Source organism: Triticum aestivum, chromosome 4B, assembly GCF_018294505.1.
Source record: "Triticum aestivum cultivar Chinese Spring chromosome 4B, IWGSC CS RefSeq v2.1, whole genome shotgun sequence".
Lineage (NCBI taxonomy): Eukaryota > Viridiplantae > Streptophyta > Magnoliopsida > Poales > Poaceae > Triticum > Triticum aestivum.
The window spans coordinates 526184587-526209720 of NC_057804.1; the positions used below are offsets into that span (position 1 = coordinate 526184587).

Below are 25134 nucleotides of genomic sequence, written 5' to 3' on the forward strand. Positions count from 1 at the left end.
CTGGACGGGGTACATACGCCTTCGCCAAGCTTAGCAGCTGGTGTGCTATATTTTCTGCGTATATGTAAACTTAACTAAGAGTAGTGTTCACCTACAAAAACCTATCAATATTGTTGTGTAGGTGTTATGCACCGACCTTTACACAGAGTAATTTAGATACTCAGACAAGAGGGCTAACCCTGGGCACTGCACAGATATGTGCATGTGGCTAAACCAGAATTTTTTGAAACATGGCTAAACCAGAACGACATCATATAAAGTTGCAGTAACAACTAACTCCTATCACCAGTCCAAAAGAAAAGAAAACTCTATCATATATTCATATTATTCATCTTGCAGAACATGTTCACCCCAGGTGAACACACAGCCACCAGATAAACCCTTGAAAGGACTTAACGTCGACCTGTACAGTGCGTCGAATCGACCATTTGATGAACTAATAAGTAGAAAAAGAAGATCAAATCCTGTCTGGCTCAAAAAGCTGAAACAAAACTAAACTCCGAACAACCACTCTGCCAGCTCCTTAGCTTTATTCAGAACTACGCACGCTTGAGCAAAACGACCAGAATAGACGCGATGGCTAGGAGCACGAAGTTAGACGGGCCACTTGTGAAATCCTTCTTGGTGTTGATGATCAGGGTCTTCAACCTCCCCTTGCTCTGGCCCTCATCCGACGTGGCCACCAGGTCCTGCATTATGCTCGAAAGATTCGTCACCATCTCCGACACGAACGCCTTCATCTTCTGAATGTAATCACTGAATGCGTCTCCTGGCGAGACGACACCATTGCTGCTCTGCGAGCTCTCGGCGTCGCTCTGCTCAGCTTCGTCAGTTACACTGGACGACTCGCTGAGGTCTGAGAACGGGAAGGTATATGAACCAAGTTATTGCTTATACTTGTCTAATGGTTAACTGAATTATATGTATTAAATGATGGCTGGGAGCTTACTTGTCTTGTAAAACTCCACAAGTTTCTTATTCTTCATCACAGCTTCCCAGACATTCTTATCAGAAGCAAGCGAAGCAACAACATCCTGCAGCCAAAATAGAACCCATGCTTCAGGTAAATAAACAACAATGCTGAGTTGTTTGCACTTAATGCCAACTGAACTTGCATGAATACAAAAAAAGGGCTGACATTATGCCAATACATGACACCAACTTATCTTCTGATGCTAGCAGGAAGAAATGAAAAAATCATGACTCCACAACACATCATTAGGGTGGCCTTGCCTTGACACCTTCAGTATAAGTTGGAGCTTAATTACCTGAGCTTCAGGACTCTCATGTAGCATGGTGAAGGCTTCAATAACACGTGCAGAGGATCCAGAGGCAACGGATAAACTGTCATGCTTCTCTTCATGCTTAGATGCTTCTGAATGGAGATGATCCTGAAATGTTTCCTGAGCAACCTTTGTGGGATCATCAAGGCCATCATGGGAGACATGTGTCTTGGAGATATCCAGGCGGCCACCATGGGATTCAATCTTGGCACTGGTGGCATGAACACAAGTCATCAGTTTGTTAGTAAACACAACATCTGGCACACAAGCCAAAAGGACCAAAGCGACATACTATGGAAAAGGTACAATAAGGAAACTAATCGAATACAGAATTGTATGACATGGTTGGAAGAAGAACAATACATGACTGACACGTTGAGATATTTTTAGGGTTTGGATCAGGCAATCCTTCCAGAACATGCAATGGAAATCCTAAACAAGCATTGGCTTGATTTTCCGTGAATCAAAATTCTGATGGCACGATTCCAGCAAACGAGCACTTAGGGACAGGAAAACCACAGATAAACATGAAGGGTGCCTAAATTTTAAAAAAATCTTGAATCTATCGGAAAATGCTGAACGCTCCTGATACCAATTTTGTCTTACACCGGACAAAAGACAAGAACAATCTAATGAAAAAGAAGAACAGAACAGGGTCAACCACTATATGGGGCTTTGCCACTGCCAAACAACCAGACGTGCAATCGCACCAGTTTGCAACTAAAACTTCATGGACATGAACCATATCTATCAAACTATCACCAGTTTTGCGACATAACATCAATCAATCTGGTAAAACAAAGGAAGCAAGAAGGACAAGTGACAAGTAATTAGTAGAGTTTAGCGCTGCGCACATCTCGAAGGCGTCCCTGAGGTCGAGGGTGGCGGCCATGGCCTCCTCGTGGGAGGGCACGGGGCCGAACACCTCGCGGTCGGGGATGTACCAGTCGTCGAAGGTGGTGGCCGTGGAGGCGGGGCGGGTGTCGGCCGCGGCGACGGAGGAGGAGGAGGGCAGGGCGGAGCGGCGGGCGTTTGAGGCGGAGCGGTAGCCGCCGATGAAGGCGGCCCTGGCGGCCGCGCGGATCCCCATGCTGCCGCCTCCCATCGCCCCCGATCTCTCTCAAGCTCTGCGGGAGAATCGACTCGATCGATCAAAGCCCGGGGAGAATGGCGGCGACCGGGTATTTAATAGCCGCGGAGGGTTGGGGAAGGTCGCTTGAGGATTAGGGGGGCGCCGCGGGATCTGGGCCGTTGAGTCTGGAACGGACGGATGATCCGGTGGGGCGCGGTGCACGAGGGGGCCGTCCACGTTGAGTCCTTGCGCAACACGGGTGTAATCCTTTTGCTGATACGCGGCGGGCAGTTAGTTGCGTAGGGAATCACGCCGCTTATCTCTGCGATTAAACAGGCCAAAACCACCGGCCCAAACTGGAGCACGCAGTTTTTTTTTAACACAGTACTGGTACGACTCTCTCCGTCATACAAACTGGAGTATAATGTAAGACGTTTTATCTTTTCATGAGTACTCCTATATTAGAGCAGTAGCAAATGCGGGGAAAAGAATTCTATGAGATCAGGTCTCACGGATTAGCAGGTGAGACCCATCCTGATGGATGATACGTGGCATTTATAAATCACAAAGCATCTACCCCATCTCCCACCTGAAATCAGGGGGGAAGAGATTAGATGATTTGTGATTTATGAATGCCACGTGTCATCCATCAGGGCGGGTCTCATCTGCTTTATATGAGACCTGGTCTCATATAATTTTTTTCCCAAATGCGGTGTCGGCGTATGTGTCAGAGTATAAGAGCATATACAACGGGCACCCCGTATCCCCTCAAACGTCCGGGCGGAGTATCGTGTCTAGTCAGTGACCGATCAAAAAGACCTGACCTAGACGGGCGCCTCAAACGGGCCTCAAACGTCTGGGCCGACCGGCACCCCCTCATATCCAGCCCAAATCTAGGGCTGAGAAGGCCGAGGCACGACCGGGCGCGTCCGCCACGCCGGACTGACGATGGGGTCCCATAGGAAAACACTCTGAAACCCGATGGTCCGAAGCTCGTCTCCTCTGTCGGACCGATGGCGCCGCGTGGCGCTGCTCAGGCGGCCCGCATAGTGCCCTAACCCAGCTATTTAAGCCGACCGCCGGCACCGAAACCCTATCCGTCCACATTTTCCCCCTCCCGTCCGCCGCCGCCACTTCCTACTCGCCGTTCGCCACCACTAGGAGTCATGCCCCCACGCCGCTAGTAAGGCGCTACCCATATCTAACGATGGAGTGCCCGCTGCAGCTCCTTGAACAGATCCAGGCAAGGCGCGAAGCCCGGATAGCCGCGGGGCTACCTCCGGACGCGATGGATCCGGAGGGGGACTTGGAGGAAGAGGGGGTGGTCGAGCAGGACGGGGAGGACGTGGAGCGGGAGGAGGACAAGGAGGATGCTCTGACGCGAAGCATCAAGCATTTCTCGATTCCTTCCGGTTGGAATCGGAGGCGAAGGCCAACCGCCGTCGTCTGCAGGAGGCGGAGGCGGAGCACGCCGCAGACGTCGATGAGATGCTTGCGTATATGGATGAGGAGGAGGAGCCATAGCACTCCTACGCACCCATCTACCCGGCCCCGGGCACCGACGTCGTGGACATCTTCGACGACGAAGCGTAATTAGGCTAGCGTGATGTGCGTAGTACGTAGGATTTCTTTTGTATGCTTTGTATGGATCTAGTGGATGAAATATGAGATACTCATATGCATAGCACCAAGTATGAGGTGTGGCCGTCCAGTGCCCGCGGACGCGCCCTATCACGTCCGTGGGCTTTGAGGGGCCGAATTTGGCAAGTTCGGTTGTAGATGCTCTAAGGGAAACATGCAAATATGCTCTCAAATAAAAACCCATAAAAGTATTACATTTCAACGCATTGATAGAAGAAGAGTTAGTACAAGCCCAAAGATGTACAACACAACACCCTCGGATTACAGCACAATGCCCCTAGTTGCTAGTCTCAGTCGCTGCCGAGAGCAGGGCGTGCAACCCCTTCGCACCCATTGCTCAGTTGGGCCTTATCGAGGATGATCGTGTTCTGATGATTCCAGATGCACTAGGCCACCGACATTATAACACAGGTGGTGCCCTTTCAGGCAGGGGTTGGACTAAGCAATAGCTTTGCTGCCACTAATCCACGAAGACCTACCCCATAAAGGGGGAGGGGAGCGTCATGTAACTGGTCTAGTTTAGCACCTAGTGCCACACCAAGCGCGAGAAGGGGCAGACGGTGAGGAGGTGAGCCATCGTCTTCGGCTGGTCGTAGAGCACGCATGAAGGAGCATGCTGGAGACCCCAACAAGCAAACCGTCCAACAACGGCCCTCACAGGTAAGACAGATGAAGAACTCCACCCGATGAGGCTCCTATGATTTCCACTTCAACTTCCATGAAACTTGAACCAACCAATCCCTGGAAGAGATTGTCGTAGCAACTCTTGGAAGTGTACGAGTTGTCTCGAGTCCAACACGGGAGTAGGACATCCAGCTAAACCTTTTTTAGGATAAATTAGGGGATTTATTCAAAGTTCAAAACATCAGGGATACAAGCAATCTCTGGCAAAACCCCTAGCCACACGTGGCGACCCACCGCAAGAGATGCAGCTCCTTTAGCTAGCGAATGGGCCTCGAAATTATTCTCCCTATGTTCGAAATGAAGATGAACAGAAGAAAAACTATTCCTACTAGTTTGACTCTCCCCAAGGATAGGTGCATATGCTAGCGACCCTTCATCTTGATGTTTGAGATCACTTGTAAACAATCCGAAGCAATCACCATGTCCTGCAAATGTAGATCTCACGTGAGGGCTAGCGTCTAATACGTCTCCGTCGTATCTATAATTTTCGATTGTGTCATGCCAATATTATACAACTTTCACATATTTTTGACAATATTTTATATGATTTATTGGACTAACATATTGATCCAGTGCCGAGTGCCAGTTCCTGTTTTTTGCATGTTTTTTGTTTTGCAGAATATCCATATCAAACGAAGTCCAAATGCAATAAATTTTCATGGAGAATTATTTTGAAATACATGTGATTTTTGGGAGGTGGAATCAACGCAAAAGGAGGCCCATAGCCCCCACAAGACACCAGGACGCGCCCCAGGGCCCAGGCGCGTGGTGGTGGGTTGTGGTCACCTCGTAAGGCGGTTAGAGCTCTACTTCGGGTGCAAGGAAGCTTATATCCGGGGAAAAAGTCGTGTTAAAAGCTCAGCACAATCGGAGTTACGGATCTCCGGATATTTAAGAAACGGTTTTCGGACAGATCTGAAGAATGTGAAACATAAGAGAACGGAGAGGGAGATCCAATCTCAGAGGGGCTCCTGCCCCTGTGCCGCCATGGAGGCCATGGACCAGAGGGGGAACTCGCCTCCCATCTAGGGGAGGCCAAGGAAGAAGAAGAAGGAGGAGGCTTGATGAGCCACAAGTATAGGGGATTAATTGTAGTTCTTTCGATAAGTAAGAGTGTCGAACCCAACGAGGAGCAAAATGAAATGAAAAACGGTTTTCAGCAAGGTAATGTCTGCAAGCACTGAAGTTGTAAGAAACAAGTTGTTTGATAGCAAGATAATTTGTAACGAGTAAGTAACGCTAACGGTAACAAAAGTGCAGCAAGGTAGCCCAATCCTTTTAAGGCAAAGGACAGGCCAAAACAATCTCTTATGATAAGCAAAGTGTTCTTGAGGGTGCATGGGAATTTCATCTAGTCACTTTCATCATGTTGGTTTGATTTGTGTTCGCTACTTTGATAATTTGATATGTGGGTGGACCGGTGCTTAGGTGTTGTTCTTACTTGAACAAACCTCCTACTTATGATTAACCCCCACTCAAGCATCTGCAACTACGAGAAAAGTATTAAGAATAAATCTAACCATAGCATTAAACTTTTGGATCCAAATCAGCCCCTTACGGAGTAGCGCATAAACTAGTGTTTAAGCTTCTATCACTCTTGCAACCCATCATCTAATAACTACTCCACAATGCATTCCCTTAGGCCCAAGTATGGTGAAGTGTCATGTAGTTGACGTTCACATGACACCACTAAGGGAATCACAACATACATACCATCAAAATATCGAACACATACCAAGTTCACATGATTACTTGCAACAAGATTTCTCCTGTGACCTCAAGAACAAAAGTAACTAATGATAGTCATGCTCATGATCAGAGGGGTATTAAATAGCATAATGGATTTGAACATACAATCTTCCACCAAATAAACCATATAGTAATCAACTACAAGATGTAATCAACACTATTAGTCACCCACAAGCACCAATCTATAGTTCCGGTACAAAGATTGAACACAAGAGATGAACTAGGGTTTGAGAGGAGATGGTGTTGTTGAAGATGTTGATGGAGATTGCACTCCCCAAGATGGGAGAGTTGTTGGTGATGATGATGATGATGATGATTTCCCCCTCCGGGAGGGAAATTCCCCCGGCAGAATCGCTCCACCGGAGGGCAAAAGTGCTCCTGCCCAAGTTTTGCCACGAGATGATGACGCTTCATCCCGAAAGTCCCGTCTTGATTTTTTTCTAGGTTAAAATGACTTATATACGAGAAGATGGGCACCGGAGGTGGGCCGAGTAGGACACAACCCACCAGGGCGTGCGTGGCCCCCCCTGGCGCGCCCAGGTGGGTTGTGCCCACCTAGTGGGCCCCTCCGGTGGTTATTTGCTCCAATAATTCTTCTTTATTCCATAAAAAATCCCCATGAAGTTTCAGCTCATTTGGAGTTGTGCAGAATAGGTGGCCTGACGTAGCTTTTTCGGGTCCAGAATTCCAACTGCCTGTATTCTCCCACTTTGTGTGAACCTTGCATATTATGAGAGGAAAGGCATTAGAATTACTCCAAAAAGCATTATCATGCATAAAAACATTATAAATAACCATAGGAAAACATGATGCGAAATGGACGTATCAACTCCCCCAAGCTTAGACCTCGCTTGTCCTCAAGCGAAAACCGAAATCGAAAAACATGTCCACATGCTTAGAGAGAGAGAGAGAGGTGTCGATAAAAACAAAATACGGACATAGAAGCATCATGTATATTATTATAACAACAACAAATTTTAACATAAAACTTTATGATAGAACTTTTATCATAAAACCTGCATCATATAATTTCTCATGAATAAGTAAACAATTCATCACAATATCGAAGTATAAAGCATAAACTCTGTTGAAAACTAACAAACTATGTTCTCAGTCAACTTTGCAACTACAATTCATCATCTTTTCAGGGAAGGGTCACGTGTCGGAGCCTTTTGGCAAGTCCACATACTCAACCATCATATAGTATGTCGGCGTTCTGGATATGGGGTATCCAGACTTGCCTGTCTGTGGCCCACCACGTGGCCCCATCAATGGCCTAGTATGGCCTGATTTCGACATCAATAACTCAAGACCCTCGCGAGGCGGACGATGCCAAAACCCCCGAGGGGATCAGCCTCCTCAGGCTGGCTCCCGAGGGGCAGAGAGTTCTATGCATGGTATACCTCACGAGGCTCAGCTGACGTGAGCCGTGACGACCAAGGACAGGCGGGCGCCAGCGGGTGCAGGGCACCAGTTTCCTCTTTGGTGCAAGTGAGGCAAGCTACAGGCGCGGAGTCCCGAGCAATCAGCCAAAGGTTTCCATTCTGGTGCAACAAGACCAAGACCGCCAGGACGGCAGGATGGAGGTCATCACCGAGCCCACCACAGCGTCACGACCAGAGGATTTTTGCAGGCGAAGACTAATTTTGTCAGGATAAGTTGTACTGCTTGTCCCATTTCAAATCCGGCCGTTGTGGGATCCCTTCCCGTCAATATTTGGGAAGAGGACCAAGGCCACTATAAATAGGACTTAGCCACCACCATAGAGGGGCATCTAGTTGAGATCCCACCAGCTCTCTTGAGCTCAAGAACACCTCACCTCCGGAGGCCAGTTCATCCACTGTACTAGTTCGTCCTCAACCCTTCGAGGCAATCCACCAAAATGATGGAGTAGGGTATCACACCGCAAGGTGTCCCGAACCAGGATAAACTGTTGCGTCTCTTTATCTCTTCGAGCTTGTCACGCTAGGATTAGGAGACTCGCGAGTAGGCAGGCTGGGTAGGTTGAGATTTCCGCACGCACCCCAGAGTTCGAACCACTCAAGGGTTTGTAGAACCCGTAATCTGACATTTGGCGTGCCAGGTAGGGGTGCATCGAATCTCCTCTTCCACCAACCGGTCCTCCGCCGCTCCACCAATGCCATGGCCAACGCCCCGAGGGCGCACGTCGAGCACTGGGTCGTCCAGGCCTCTTCGGTCGCACCCGCCGACGAAGAAGACCTCCACTCAGCTCTGCTCGCGGCCCGCACTCCTCCTGGGGAGACCGGTCATGGGGGGGGGGGGGCGTGGAGCAACCTTTTCTATTGGCGTCGTGCCGCAACCGCGCCGCTGCACGATCTGCGAACTACGTTAGAACAACCGCACCGCACACGCGCAGGGAAGAGGCAAACATGCGGGCAACAGTCATCGTGGCTCGAGAGCTCTTGAGGTGCAGGCTGCTGGAAAGTGGCCGCGACGCCCTGTTGGAATGGGTCACCGAGCTGCTGGATACGGCATGCAGGGGAGCAGCACCATTCTGCACCCTGCCACGTCTCAGGCGGTGGGGGGGGGCACGGTCATCCCTGACACAACCGCATCCCTCCCAGGGCCCCTAAAGAGCCCCTCAGTGCCAGCCAGCCCCACGGAGCAGCCCGCACCCCTCTGAACGTGCCACCTCAACGTGGGGCTGCTTCGGGCGACATCACCAGGGGCTGCGTTGGGGCACCGGCCCCCGGTCGACAGGACTAGAGGGTAACTGAAGAAGGCAAGAACATGAGGCAACCGGGAGGTGGTTCTGGCACGGCCAGCCCGGAAGCCTACGTTCCTGTCGCGATGGACCTGAGACACGCGTCGGGGGAGGGCCACAGCCGATCCCCCACGCCAGGCTGGGGCTGGATGTACACGAAGCCGAGATCTCCTTCGAGCCGTCGCCAAGCCCCGCCAATATATCCAACGCCGATAACCTCTGGGTACAGCTAACACCACAGGGGCACGCTTACGTTGACCATGGATCGCAGGTGAACCAGGGCGCAGCTACCACCAGGACTCTCAGGACGACAGATTCCCCGCAGGAGCGCGAAGGGCGTTGGGAGCAGTGCGGGGGAAGCCCAGCGGCAGGGCCTTCATCGGGTTGCACAAAGCAGGGCCCTGCCTAGAGGTAGGTTCCCCGCTGAGGAAGGCGCCGGCGAGCCCTTCCCCCCGGCGGGGGGGGGGGGGGGGGGGGGCTATGGTCGCCGAGGATGCCGCCAGCGTCCCCCTTGCCCCTTGGTCTTGTCCTGGTTTCCGGTCTCCCCAACGGTGGTCAAGGGCGGCACAGGGCGGGGTCCTCGTCGGGCGACATGAAGCAAGGCTCCGACCTATGAAGGTTTCCGCTTGTGACACTCTCATGTAATAATGAGTGGGGTTGTACACGCCCCGGAGTCTCCTGAGCGCCGCCATGGGGCCTCACGGGGGCTCCCACCCACATCCTAGTGGAAGCACCATGCTCCGTGCTGGCCATCGACACTGTCCCCAATGACTATACCCAGCCAGTGGAAGCACTTAGCTCCGCGCTGGTGAGAAGACTTGAAGACTAGCTAGGTGCCGGATGCGGCCATTTTCTTTTGCCTCCTTTTTGTACTTGTTCGTCGGCTTTTTGAAGAAGCTTGGTTCTTGTGCATTTATAAAAATGGGGGGAGTTTTCTCGTCTTGCGTTGCTCTCTTGCCTTTTGTTCTTGCATTTTTCTGAAGCTCGTGGCTGTCACCCTGCCCTCAAGCGCCTCGTGAGCGGGGCTGGGTACGGTGTGCGTGTTGGGGTTGATCGCTTTCCCCTCGGGGGCTTAAGGGTGTGGTCGCCACGCGCGCCCACCTCGCCAGGACCTGGCAGTTGGTTCCTCGTGAAGCACTCTAGGACAGACCAGCAGGCCCCTCGGGAGGCTCGGAACCTCGCGAGCCTGCGGCAGGCTCACCTCAAGAGAAGAAGCGCCGCTGCGACACTAGGGCTCACTCGAGACCCGCAGAGCCAAAGATAAGTCATAACAACTACCCTGCTTGGGAGCTCGCGGCCCTGCTGGGTCACGCTTTGGGCGCTACTTCAAAAGCATTCCATAATCTCATACATCATAAGGGGCCCCCCTTTTCAAAATGCTCTCATGGGGATGCGTTCAAGTTTTGTCATACAGGTCAAAGCAAAAAGAAACACGGGCCTAGTTGGGTGCGCCTTCTTCACCACCTCCGTCCGTGCTGCTTGCATCGTGGTGGCCATCCTCCTCATCATCGCTGCCCATGTCGTCTTCTTCGGATGCAATTACAGTTGTGTCATCCTCTGAAACAAATTCTGCTACCAGGGCATCCACGTGGTCGTCCACCCACCCGGCCAGGTTGTCCTGAATAACCGTGGGCACGGGGGCTAACACAACATTGAAGTCAAAGTGAGGATCGCAGTTGAGAAGGTGGCTAAAGACACGTGAGAATGCGTGCCCAAGAAGACTCCGGCTCCTCTCCGCTACAAGCTCGCGAGCCCTCACGGCCCGATCCTCCAGGCGGGTCACGATGTTGGTGAAGAAGCTGAGGTGGCTGGCATCATCGTTCTCGTGCGGGTTGGGAGCGCTCTCATCACAGATGGTGCCTAAGGCGCGGTTAGCTCTGACTGAGATCCTGGAGCATCGAGGCGTGCTCGTGCTGTAGTGTCCGGCGGCGATTCACTTCATTCGCAGTCTTCTTTGCCAGGGACGCGGTATCCTTGATCTGTTGTTGGAGAGAAGACAGTTCGGCGCGGGCAGAGGCCAAGGCAGATTCGGAAGAAGTCAGGGCTTGTTGAGCGACACTCTCACGTTGTTCCACGGATTGCAGCTTCGCCTTTAGGGCGGAGGTCCTACCTTCAAGATCGGCCTTGAGCAGCTCCAGATCCAGGCGGTGCCCCTCAGCTAAGTCAGCGCGCGCCTTGGCCACCCTCTCCTCCACCTCCAGTTGGACCTGGGCTTCTCGGGCGGCGACGGCATCCTCAGTCGCAGCAGCCTGGCGCTCCCTCACCTCCAGCCTCTCCAACGCCATGATGTGCACCACAGCCTCCAACGTCAAGTCGTCATGGCGCCTCAGGAGCTCCGCCTTGGCAAAGGCTGCCTCGTCTGGTGAGGAGTCCAGGAGGACGCGACGCTCCTCAATTTCCCGCTCAAGGGCCGCATTTGAAGACAGAAGCTCCCGCTCCTCGGCCGCCTCGCGACGGTGGTTGGCGGCCTTGGCCTCCTCCATGGCGCGGGCGCAAGCCTTGCGAGAAGTCGCGAGCGAGGCGGCTGCAAGCGCGTCGGTCTCATCGCGCTGAAGTCTCCTGAGGTTGATGGCAACCTTCAGCTGCTGTCACTCATGTGCCAGGCGACGGCTTTCCGCCTCAATCCTGGATTCGACATTAGCAAGCTCCCCGCCAAGCTCGATCATCGCACGCATCGCCTCACCAAAGAGCTCGAAGCGCATGGCATTGCTCCCGCGTGCAAGCGCCAGCACATCACCAAGGCCTTCTTCGACCCCGGGGGCTGCCGAGGAGGCGCTGGGCGTCACGCCTATCGCCGGCCGAGGGCGGGCCGGTGTAGCCTCGCAACCTGAAGACTAAGGCCGCCCAAGGGGCGCCCCCCTGCTGGCAAAGATTAGAGGAAGGATCGCCGATGCGTCCCCCGTCTCACAGGCTGAGCCGCGAGGAGAGGGAGCACAAAGCTCGGGCACGGGGCCCCCTAGCGGCATCATGGTAGCTGGAGTCAGCCCCACGACCTGCGCCGGACCAGGGCACCGAGGGCTGTGTGCTGACGGTAAGCTGGGATCCTTGGAGGCGCTCGCCTCCCAAGGTCTCATCTTCACGGGAGCCCTGCAAGGCCATGGTTAGGAAAAAAAGGAGTGGTGCGCAAGGAATGCAGAGCAAAGGTACTTACTCATCGACAGCCACATATCTCCTCAGCTTCAGTGGCTAACGGGTGCCATCATTGCGGCACGGAGATCTCTTCCTCTTCAGGAGCGATTCAAGACTTAGGCGGGGCCGACGAGACCCCGACGGGCGATCCTCAGGAGGAGGAGCACTCGATGGGGCATCCAGGGCAGAGTCCCCAGGAGTAGGGGCGCTTGGCGGGGTCTGCTGGCCAACGACTCTAGAGCCATCGGTAGGCGCCTCGCCGTCGGCAGCCACCTTGAGGCCAGCACCCCAAGCTTTAGCAGCCTCTGCCTCCAGAGCAGGGGGTTGCGTCGGCTCCACGACGGCCCCCATTTGGGCCTCAGGGACCCCGGTCTCCGGGTCCATCATCGGTGTCGGGTCTCCGGAGATGCCCTCAACAACTGCGGGTGGCGGGCGTCCCCCTGCTTCCACACTTGGGGCGCATGCAGCAGGGTCGAGTAGAAGGGGAGCCACGAAGACGGGGTTCTTGCGAGGCCCCTCAAGGCCCTTCGAAAGCAACCCCCACTCATCGAATAGGGGCATTTGCCCCACGAAGGCCACCTTGTTCGAGCACTGATAGAGGAGGCAGCCACCCCCAGGAAGGTCGGCGGGCTCGAACTCGCCCGTTAGGAGTTTAAGCACCATGCTCAAGGTCCCAACAGCTAGTAACGGTCTCTGCAGCCTCATGGGATCCTCGATGCTGGTAAGATCCCACACTGGGCGAGAATGGCGCTGAAGGGGAGCGACGCGCTGCCTGACGAATTCCTTCACCACCATCGCGTCGTCACCTCCAGCTCTTGCAATATCTCCAACCTCTTCCAGACAAAAGCAACACGCCGGTCGGAGAGCTTCGCGTGGCCCCAACCAGAGCTAGGCGAGGCCGGCGCCCCAGGAGTCAGGAGCAGGGGGTTGTACGTGCCTGCGTCCATGAGCAGCCACTACTTCCGGAACCCCTTTGCAACAGGCAAAATCTCGAAGTTGATCCCCGAGCCAGCGGTTGCGGCCACAGCTTCGAAGGTCGCGCATCCTGAGCATTGGCGAGCATCGACCAACCGGAGCAAGAAGAAATGGTGAAACAGGGCCACGTAAGGAGTAATGCCGACCATGTCCTCACAAAGGAAGGTGAAGACGGTGAGAAGGATAACAGAACGGGAGTCCAGATGCAGCAGGTGGATCTGGTAATGCGAGATTACATCATTGAAGAAGGGAGAGAAGGGAGGAACCAGACCCACAAGAAGAGCATGGAGGTAGATGGGGATCTCAGTGGCACTCATCTCACTCACGCGCCAAGACGCGGGATGGACGGTCGTCGCCTTCTACACATTGGAATCGGCCGCAAGGGCATGGCGGACCTTGTCCAGCCCCTCCTGGTTGATCATCGTCGATTTCTCAAGAGCTGGCCCCAAGGCCTGCGGAGGCCTGGCCGGGGCACCCGACTTCCCCTTCTTCCTCCTCGGCTAAGGGGGCCATGGCGGACATCGAGAAAGGGGCGAGGCACCAATGCCAGATCTACGCATGGAGCAACAAGATTGGGAAGGGGAGAAGCAAAGGCCGAGCACGACAATCTGCAAAGAACGAGCTATTCTGGCAACGGCGACCACTTGGCCTGGCGAATATCAAGGAAACATGGGGAAGTGGAGATCCCACGTCCCATCAATCTCCATGCGTCATCAAGGACGTAGGCGGTTAGGGCCCGCGGCGCTCCGCACTTGCCCCTTGGCTTCGCCTGGAAGCCAAGTCCGAGCGCGTCGTGGGCCCAGGGGCTAATGTCGGTGTTCTGGATATGGGGGTATCTAGACTTGCCTGACTGTGACCCACCACATGGCTCCATCGACGGCTTGGTACAACCCGGTTTCGACATCAATAGCTCAAGACCCTCGCGAGGGGCAAAGCCTCGCGAGGCAGACAACGCCAAGACCCCCAGGGGATCGGCCTCCTCAGGCTGGCTCCCGAGGGGCAGAGAGTTCTATGCAGGGTATACCTCACGAGGCTTAGCTGACGTGAGCCGTGATGACCAAGGCCAGGTGGGCGCCAGCGGGCGCAGGGCACCAGTTTCCTCTTTGGTGCAAGGGAGGCAAGTCGTAGGCGCGGAGTCCCGAGGAATCAACCAAAGGTTTCCATTTTGGTGCAACAAGACCAAGACCACCAGGACAGCAGGACGAAGGTCATCACCGAGCCCACTGCAGCGTCACGACCAGAGGCTTTTCACAGGCAAAGACTACTTTTGTCAGGATAAGTTATACTGCTTGTCCGCTTTCAAATCCGTCCATTGTGGGATCCCTTCCCGCCAATATTTGGGAAGAGGACTAAGGCCACTATAAATAGGACTTAGCCACCACCATAGATGGGCATCTAGTTGAGATCCCACCAGCTCTCTTGAGCCCAAGAACACCTCACCTCCTGAGGCGAGTTCATCCACTGTACTAGTTCGTCCTCGGCCTTTCGAGGCAATCCACCAAAATGCTGGAGTAGGGTATTACACCGCAAGGTGGCCTGAACCAGGATAAACTGTTGCGTCTCTTTGTCTCTTCGAGCTTGTCATGCTAGGCTTAGGAGACTCACAAGTAGGCAGGCTGGGTAGGTTGAGATTTCTGCACGCACCCCAAAGTTTGAACCTCTCAAGGGTTTGCGGAACCCGTAATCTGACATAGTCTTCTATGTTTGCTAACACTCACCGTATACACATGAGAAAAAAGTTTCAACCGGACACATAGAAAGATAGGGGCTTATAGTTTCGCCTCCCAACATATTCACCTGAAGGGTGATGTCAGCAATAATAACTCATGACACCCATATCCAACTGGATATATGTGCCTAGATCTTTCCTCACCACATGATGCTTGCCAAAAGAGAAAATAAAAAGGAATAAAGGGAAATACTTTGACTCTTGCATAAAAGTAAATACATAAAAGTAAAAGATAGGCCCTTCACAGAGGGAAGCAGAGGTTGACATGCACTTTTTGTTTGTATGCTTAATCTCTTAGTGCAAAAGAACGTCACGTTATATTGCCCCTTATGATAGCAACCTTTATTATGCAGTCTGTCACTTTTATTCTTTGCAATCACAAGTTCATACAACGCTCAATTTTCTCTTACACTAAATGATCCAACACTTCTAGAATCATTTTTTATTGCCTTATTGCACCGATGACAAGTTACTTGAAGGATCTTACTCAATCCATAGGTAGGTATGGTGGACTCTCAAAAAAGATATGGGTTTAAGGTTTTTGGATACACAAGTAGTATCTCTACTTAGTGGGGAATTTTTGGCTAGCAAAGATGGGGGACAAGCACCACATGTTAAAGGATCTATGACAATATAACTTCTATGTGAATATGAACAAATATAAATGAAGGAAATATGCCCTAGAGGCAGTAATAAAGTTGTTATTTTATATTTTCTTATTCATGATAAAGGTTTATTATTCATGCTAGAATTGTATTGTTCGGAAACTTAAATACATGTGTGAATACACACACAAATACCGTGCCCCTAGTAAGCCTCTACTAGACTAGCTCGTTGATCAAAGATGGTTAAGGTTTCCTAACCATGGACATGAGTTGTCATTTGATAACGGGATCACATCACTAGGAGAATGATGTGATGGACAAGACCCATCCGTTAGCTTAGCATAATGATCGTTCAATTTTATTGCTATTGCTTTCTTCATGTCAAATACATATTCCTTCAACTATGAGATTATGCAACTCCCGGATACCGGAGGAATACCTTGTGTGCTACCAAATGTCACAACTGTGTGATCATAAAGATGCTCTATAGGTATCTCCAAAGGTGTTTTTTGAGTTGGCATAAATCAAGATTAGGATTTGTCACTCCGAGTTTTGGAGAGGTATCTCTGGGCCCTCTCGATAATACACATCGTAATCTTGCAAGCAAATGGCTAAGGAGTTGGTCACGAGGTGATGTATTACGGAATGAGTACAAAGACTTGCCGGTAATGAGATTGAACTAGGATGAAGATACCGACGATCGAATCTCAGGCAAGTAACATACCGATGGATAAAGGGATGTCATAACGGTTCGACCGATAAAGATCTTCATAGAATATGTAGGAGCCAATATGGGCATACAGGTTCTTATTTTTTATTGACCGGAGAGGTATCTCGGTCATGTCTACATAGTTCTCGAACCCGTAGGGTCTGCACGCTTAACGTTCGATGATGATATAGTATTATATGAGTTATGTGATTTGGTGACCGGATGTTGTTCGGAGTCCCAGATGAGATCACGGACATGACGAGGAGTTTCAAAATGGTCGAGAGGTAAAATTTGATATATAGGATGAGGGTATTCAAACACCGAAAGTGTTTCGGGGGGTACCAGGTACTTATCGGGTTACCGGAAGGGGTTCCGGGCACCCCCGGCAAAAGATATGGGCCTTATGGGCCAAGAGGGGAAACACACCAGCCACAAGGAGCTGGTGCACCCCATATGGGCTGGCCTAGGAGGATAAGGAAAGGGGAAGGAGGAAAGGAAAGAAAGGGAATAGGATTCCCCCTTCCTCCCCCCTCCCCCCTCTTTCCTTCCCCCTCTGATATATATGGCAGTGGGGCGTGTGGCTTGCGAGGTGCCCAAGTAGGATTCGGTCCTACTTGAGGCGCATCCTAGCCTCTCCCTCCCCCTCCCACCTATATATATGTGGGGGCGCCCCTAGCACACATCAGACAATTGCCTAGCCGTGTGCGGTGCCCCCCTCCACCGTTTACTCCCCCGGTCATATTTTTCATAGTGCTTAGGCGAAGCCCTACGGAGATCACTTTACCATCACCGTCACCATGCCGTCGTGCTGACGGAACTCATCTACTACCTTGACATCTTGCTGGATCAAGAAGGCGAGGGACGTCACCGAGCTTAACGTGTGCAGAACTCGAAGGTACCATACATTCGGTATCGATCGGTGGATCACGAAGAAAGTTCGACTACATCAACCACTTTGTGAAACACTTCCGCTTACGGTCTACGAGGGTACATAGACACACTCTCCCTCTCATTGCTATGCATCTCCATGGATAGATCATTGCATTTGCATAGAATTTTTTTGTTTTCCATGCAACGTTCCCCCACAGTGGCATCATGAGCCAGGTCTATGCTTAGATGATATGCATGAGTAGAACACAAAGAAGTTGTGGGCGGTGATGTTCATACTGCTTATTGATACGTCTCCAACGTATCTATAATTTATGAAGCATTCATGCTATTTTATTATCTATTTTGAATGATTATGGGCTTTGTTATACACTTTTATATTACTTTTGGGACTAACCTATTAACCGGAGGCCCAACCCATATTGTTGTTTTATTGCCTGTTTTAGTATTTCGAAGAAAAGGAATATCAAACGGAGTCCAAACGGAATGAAACCTTCGGCAACGTGATTTTTTGGAAGAATATCACCCACGAGACTTGGAGTTCACGTCAGAAGACCCTCGAGGAGGCCAGGAGATAGGGGGCGCCCCCCCTACTGGGTGCGCCCCCTGTCTCGTGGGCCCCTCGAGCACCTCCCGACCGACCTCTTTCGCCTATATAAGCCTACGTACCCTAAAAACATCAAATATGAAGATAGATCGGGAGTTCCGCCACCGCAAGCCTCTGTAGCCACCAAAAACCTCTCGGGAGCCCTTCCCGGCACCCTGCCGGAGGGGGGATCCTTCACCGGTGGCCATCTTCATCATCCCGGCGCTATCCATGATGAGGAGGGAGTAGTTCACCCTCGGGGTTGAGGGTATGTACCAATAGCTATGTGTTTGATCTCTCTCTCTCTCTCTCGTGTTCTCTCTCGTGTTCCCTCTATGGCATGATCTTGATGTATCCCGAGCTTTGCTATTATAGTTATATCTTATGATGTTTCTCCCCCTCTACTCTTTTGTGATGAATTGAGTTTCCCTTTTGAAGTTATCTTATCGGATTGAGTCTTTTATGAGAACACTTGATGTATGTCTTGCCGTGCTTATCTGTGGTGACAATGGGATATCATGTGCCACTTGATGTATGTTTTGGTGACCAACTTGCGGGTTCCGCCCATGAACCTATGCATAGGGGTTGGCACACGTTCTTGACTCTCCGGTAGAAACTTTGGGGCACTCTTTGAAGTACTTTGTGTTGGTTGAATAGATGAATCTGAGATTGTGTGATGCATATCGTATAATCATGCCCACGGATACTTGAGGTGACAATGGAGTATCTAGGTGACATTATGGTTTTGATTGATTTGTGCCTTAAGCTGTTATTCTAGTATGAACTCTATGATAGATTGAGCGGAAAGAATAGCTTCATGTTATTTTACTACGAACTCTTGAATAGATAGAACAGAAAGGATAACTTTGAGGTGGTTTCGTACCCTACCATAATCTCTTCGTTTGTTCTCCGCTATTAGTGGCTTTGGAGTGACTCTTTGTTGCATGTTGAGGGATTGTTATATGATCTATCTATGTTATTATTGTTGAGAGAACTTGCACTAGTGAAAGTATGAACCTTAGGCCTTGTTTCCTACCATTGCAATACCGTTTACGCTCACTTTTATCGCTTGCTACCTTGCTGTTTTTATAATTTCAGATTACAAATACCTTTATCTACCATCCATATTGCACTTGTATCACCATCTCTTCGCCGAACTAGTGCACCTATACAATTTACCATTGTATTGGGTGTGTTGGGGACACAAGAGACTCTTTGTTATTTGGTTAGGGTTGTTTGAGAGAGACCATCTTCATCCTACTCCTCCTACGGATTGATAAACCTTAGGTCATCCACTTGAGGGAAATTTGCTACTGTCCTACAAACCTGTGCACTTGCAGGCCCAACAACGTCTACAAGAAGAAGGTTGTGTAGTAGACATCAAGCTCTTTTCTGGCGCCGTTGCCGGGGAGGCTAGGTAAACGGCACTCACACCCCGTCAACTAAGCTCTTTTCTGGCGCCGTTGCCGGGGAGGTGAGTGCTTGAAGGTATATCTTTAGATCTTGCAATCGAATCTTTTTGTTTCTTGTTTTATCACTAGTTTAGTCTATAAAAGAAAACTACAAAAAAAAATGGAATTGAGTTTGTCTCATACGCTTCATCTTTTTAATATCTTTCGTGAGAATGATGGTAAGGAAAATTGTGCTCAAGTGCTAGAAGAAGAAATCTATAAAATGTTTGGCACTAAATATTTGAATGATTAGCATGATTGCAATGTTGTTAGTATGAATTCCTTGAATATCCATGATACTAATGATATGCAAAGCCACAAGCTTGGGGATGCTATGTTTGATGAATATGATATGTTTTGTCCCCCAAGTTTTGATGAGCAAATTTATTATGATGAAAGCGTGCCTCCTATTTATGATGATTATATTGATGAAAGTGGGTTTGGAAGAGTGTCAACTTTAGGTAGTATTGATCCCACTATTTTGGAGGATATTGAATCTTATTGTGATGAATATGAAAGTGGATTTGGAAGAGTGTCAACTTTATTTAGTGATGATTCCACTATTTCGGAAGAGGTTTCAATTGATTATGAGAATAAAGTTGCTATCTATGATGATTATTGTGATGACTTGTATGCTATTAAGAATAATGATAACCATGAAACTTGTCATCATGATTTTAGTTTTCAATTGGATTATGCCTCACATGATAATTATTTTGTTGAGTTTGCTCCCACTATTATTCATGAGAAGAATTTTGCTTATGTGGAGAGCAATAAATTTTCTATGCTTGTAGATCATGAAAAGAATGCTTTAGGTGCTGGTTATATTGTTGAATTCATTAATGATGCTACTGAAAATTATTATGAGGGAGGAATATATGCTTGTAGGAATTGTAATAATGCCAAGTTTCCTCTCTATGTGCTTAAAGTTTTGAAGTTATGCTTGTTTTACCTTCCTATGCTAATTGATTATTGTTCCCATAAGTTGTTTGCTCAAAAAATCCCTATGCATAGGAAGTGGGTTAGACTTAAAAGTGCTAGTCATATTCTTCATGATGCTCTCTTTATGTTTCAATTCTTATCTTTTATGTGAGCATCATTGTCATCATCATGCCTAGCTAGAAAGGCATTAAAGAAAAGTGCTTGTTGGGAGACAACCCAATATTTACCCTTACTGTTTTTGTGTGTCCACATGATTATGATACTGTAGTAATCATGTTTTATAGCTTTTGTTTCAATAAAGTGCCAAGTAGAGCCTTTGGGAAGACTTGGGTGAAGTCTTTGTGATCTTGCTGTGAAAAACAGAAACTTTAGCGCTCACGAGAATAGCTGCCATTTTTTACAAAAGAGTGATTTTAGGTTGATTCATTTTGCAGATGATTAATAGACAAATTCCTCAGGTCCACCAATTTATTTCAGAATTGTTGGGGTTCCAGAAGTATACGTTTTATACAGATTACTACATACTGTTCTGTTTTTGACAGATTCTGTTTTCTATGTGTTGTTTGCTTATTTCGATGCATCTATGGCTAGTATGTAAGGGTATGAACCATAGAGAAGTTGGAATACAGTAGGTTTAACACCATTATAAATAAATAATGAGTTCATTACAGTACCTTAAAGTGGTGGTTTGTTTTCATATACTAACGGAGCTTACGAGTTTTGTTTTGAGTTTCGTGTTGTGAAGTTTTCAAGTTTTGGGTAAGGATTCGATGGACTATGGAATAAAGAGTGGAAAGAGCCTAATCTTGGGGATTCCCAAGGCACCCCAAGGTAATGTTCAAGGATAACCAAGAGCCTAAGCTTGGGGATGCCCCGGATGGCATCCCCTCTTTCGTCCTTGTTCATCGGTAACTTTACTCGGAGCTATATTTTTATTCGCCACATGATATGTGTTTTGCTTGGAGCATCATTTTCTTTTGTTAGTATTTTCTTGATGTTATTTATAATAATGTTTTGCATCTTTATTTTCAATAAAAATGTCAAGGATAGCCTTTACCATGCTTATATTGCATGTATACATGTTGCTGTTTGAAAACAGAAAGTTTACCGCTGTTGCAAAAATTCCCTAGAAAAGTCAGAGAGGGATATAATGTTGAATATTTTTGCATAATGAGCTCTGATAAATCTTTTAAAGCGTAGTATTTTTCTTATAATTTTTGGAGTTAGGGAAGTATGATGAATCTTTCATTCTTTACAGACTATACTGTTTTGGCAGATTGCTGTTATGGTTGCATTGTTTGCATATGTTGCTCGTTTAATGATTCTATTTGAGGATAGGAGTATTAAATATGCAGAGACATTTAGTATTCAATGTTGAATAATAATCTTAGTGATTTGTTACAGTAGAGAATGATATGGTTTTGCATTGTTTTATACTAACCTATCTCATGAGTTCTTGTTGAGTTTGGTGTGGATGAAGCTTTTGATAAAAAGAGAAACCATGATATGAAAGGAATTAAGGAGACATAAAAGCTCAAGCTTGGGGATGCCCAAGGCACCCCAAGATAACATTTCAAGAAGTCTCAAGCATGTAAGCTTGGGGATGCCCCGGTAGGCATCCCACCTTTCTTCTTCAACAACTATCGGTTAGTACCGGTTGAACCTAAGTTTTTGCTTCTTCAGATGAGTTGTGCTATCCTTGCAATGTCATTTTATTTTGCTTTGCTTGCTGTTTGAATAAGGTACCAAGTTCTTAAATTATTTAATGAGAGAGAGTCTTCACATAGTTACATAATTATTTAACTACTCATTGATCTTCACTTATATCTTGTTGGAGTAGTTTTTCATTTACTCTTGTGCTTCACTTATATCCTATGAGTAAATGGTTGAATGAGTTGAATGTCATAAATCTGAAATTATATATGTTTCATTTGCTTATCCCATGGGGAGTAATGACTTCACATCTAAGAAGTAGAGGTTGTAAATTTATTGACGGTTAGCAAGCATTGTATTAGTCATTTGAACAATTCATGAAAGAATATTGAAGGAAGAGAGATTTCACATATAGATATATTATCATGGACATCTTTTATGATTGTGAGCACTCATTAAGTATGACATGCTAAAGATTTGATGTTGGACAAGGAAGACAATGTAATGGGTTATGTTTTCTCACATCTCAGTTAAAGTATATAGTCATGGATCATTCAAACATGTTGAGCTTGCCTTTCCCCCTCATGCTAGCCAAAATTCCTAGCACCAAGTAGAGATACCACTTGTGCTTCCAAATATCCTTAAACCCAGTTTTGCCATGAGAGTCCACCATATCTACCTATGGATTGAGTAAGATCCTTCAAGTAAGTTGTCATCGGTGCAAGCAATAAAAATTGCTCTCTAAATATGCATGACTTATTAGTGCGGAGAAAATAAGCTTTGTACGATCTTGTTATGGAAGCAATAAAAGCGACAGACTGCATAATAAAGGTCCATATACAAGGGGCAATATAAAGTGACATTCTTTCGCATTAAGATTTTGTGTATCCAACCCTAAAAGTGCATGACAACCTCTGCTTCCCTCTGCGAAGGGCCTATCTTTTACTTTATGTCTTTTACTTTATGCAAGAGTCAAGGTGATCTTCACCTTTCCCTTTTTTCATTTTATCCTTTGGCAAGCACTTTGTGTTGGGGTGATCCTGATATATATATCCTATTGGATGTACGTTAGCATGAACTATTATTGTTGACATCACCCAAAGGTGAATACATTTGGAGGCAACATTTTAAGCCCCTATCTTTCTCTGTGTCTGATTAAAACTTCATAACCACAAGTATTGCGTGAGTGTTAGCAATTGTAGAAGACTATATGATAGTTGAGTATGTGAAGTTTGCTAAATCAAAGCTCTGACATAGACCCTTCCTGAAAATAGGATGAATTGCAATTGTTTGATGACTAAGAATGAAGTTTGCTAGTTTTCAAGAAAGTTTATGGTCTATGCTTTAACATGCGAATAGCTTGTTACTTGATTATGAATAGTTTTATGAGATGAACTACTGTTATGACATATAATGATGCTAGTAAAGGTGATTGAAATTATCATTAATCAAACTTGTGCACCTCTAGCATTCACAATTCATAAATTCTTTGTTTATCATTTACCTACTCGAGGACAAGCAGGAATTAAGCTTGGGGATCCTGATACGTCTCCAACGTATCTATATTTTATGAAGCATTCATGCTATTTTATTATCTGTTTTGAATTATTATGGGCTTTGTTATACACTTTTATATTACTTTTGGGACTAACCTATTAACCAGAGGCCCAGCCCATATTACTGTTTTATTGCCTGTTTCAGTATTTCGAAGAAAAGGAATATCAAATGGAGTCCAAACGGAATGAAACCTTCGGCAACGTGATTTTTTAAAAGAATATCACCCAGGAGACTTGGAGTTCACGTCAGAAGACCCTCGAGGAGGCCAGGAGATAGCCCCCCCTACTGGGTGCGCCCCCTGTCTCGTGGGCCCCTCGAGCACCTCCCGACCGACTTCTTTCGCCTATATAAGCCTACATACCCTAAAACATCGAATATGAAGATAGATCGGGAGTTCCGCCAACGCAAGCCTTTGTAGCCACCAAAAACCTCTCGGGAGCCCTTCCCGGCACCCTACCCGAGGGGGGATCCTTCACCGGTGGCCATCTTCATCATCCCGGCGCTATCCACGACGAGGAGGGAGTAGTTCAACCTTGGGGCTGAGGGTATGTACCAGTAGCTATGTGTTTGATCTCTCTCTCTCATGTTCTCTCTCGTGTTCTCTCTCGTGTTCCCTCTATGGCACGATCTTGATGTATCCCGAGCTTTGCTATTATAGTTGGATCTTATGATGTTTCTCCCCCTCTACTCTTTTGTGATGAATTGAGTTTCCCTTTTGAAGTTATCTTATCGGATTGAGTCTTCTATGAGAACACTCTATGTATGTCTTGCCGTGCTTATCTGTGGTGACAATGGGATATCATGTGCCACTTGATGTATGTTTTGGTGACCAACTTGCGGGTTCCTCCCATGAACCTATGCATAGGGGTTGGCACACGTTCTTGACTCTCCGGTAGAAACTTTGGGGCACTCTTTGAAGTACTTTGTGTTGGTTGAATAGATGAATCTGAGATTGTGTGATGCATATCGTATAATCATGCCCACGGATACTTTAGGTGACAATGGAGTATCTAGGTGACATTAGGGTTTTGATTGATTTGTGTCTTAAGGTGTTATTCTAGTATGAACTCTAGGATAGATTGAGCAGAAAGAATAGCTTCATGTTATTTTACTACGAACTCTTGAATAGATAGAACAGAAAGGATAACTTTGAGGTGGTTTCGTACCCTACCATAATCTCTTCGTTTGTTCTCCGCCATTAGTGGCTTTTGAGTGACTCTTTGTTGCATGTTGAGGGATTGTTATATGATTTATCTATGTTATTATTGTTGAGAGAACTTGCACTAGTGAAAGTATGAACCTTAGGCCTTGTTTCCTACCATTGCAATACCGTTTACGCTCACTTTTATCGCTTGCTACCTTGCTGTTTTTCTAATTTCAGATTACAAATACCTTTATCTACCATCCATATTGCACTTGTATCACCATCTCTTCGCCGAACTAGTGCACCTATACAATTTACCATTGTATTGGGTGTGTTGGGGACATAAGAGACTCTTTGTTATTTGGTTGCAGGGTTGTTTGAGAGAGACCATCTTCATCCTATGCCTCCTACGGATTGATAAGCCTTAGTTCATCCACTTGAGGGAAATTTGCTACTGTCCTACAAACCTGTGCACTTGCAGGCCCATCAATGTCTACAAGAAGAAGGTTGTGTAGTAGACATCACTTACCACCAACGTCTTATTTTGATTCAGCGACATTGTGGGATGAAGCGGCCCGGACCAACCTTACATGTCCACGAACATGAGACCGG

General features: G+C 48.0%; 1 protein-coding gene across 1 annotated transcript; it reads right to left on the bottom strand.

Moving 5' to 3' along the window:
- Positions 1-293: 293 nt before the first annotated feature.
- On the bottom strand, positions 294-2462 carry LOC123093092 (uncharacterized). Its single transcript, XM_044515001.1, has 4 exons — positions 2138-2462; positions 1269-1494; positions 950-1034; positions 294-856 (listed from the first exon to the last, which is right to left on the bottom strand). The coding sequence occupies exons 1-4, from the start codon at positions 2386-2388 to the stop codon at positions 540-542; spliced, it is 879 nt and encodes a 292-aa protein (XP_044370936.1). The 5' UTR covers positions 2389-2462; the 3' UTR covers positions 294-539.
- Positions 2463-25134: the final 22672 nt, after the last annotated feature.

Coding starts and splice junctions, on each gene's coding strand:
- LOC123093092 (XM_044515001.1), bottom strand. CDS start 2,388: ATGGGAGGCGGCAGCATGGGGATCCGCGCGGCCGCCAGGGCCGCCTTC. Junction 1,495..2,137: donor CTCAGGGACGCCTTCGAGAT/GTGCGCAGCGCT, acceptor TCATGCCACCAG/TGCCAAGATTGAATCCCATG. Junction 857..949: donor TGTGGAGTTTTACAAGACAA/GTAAGCTCCCAG, acceptor TCCCGTTCTCAG/ACCTCAGCGAGTCGTCCAGT.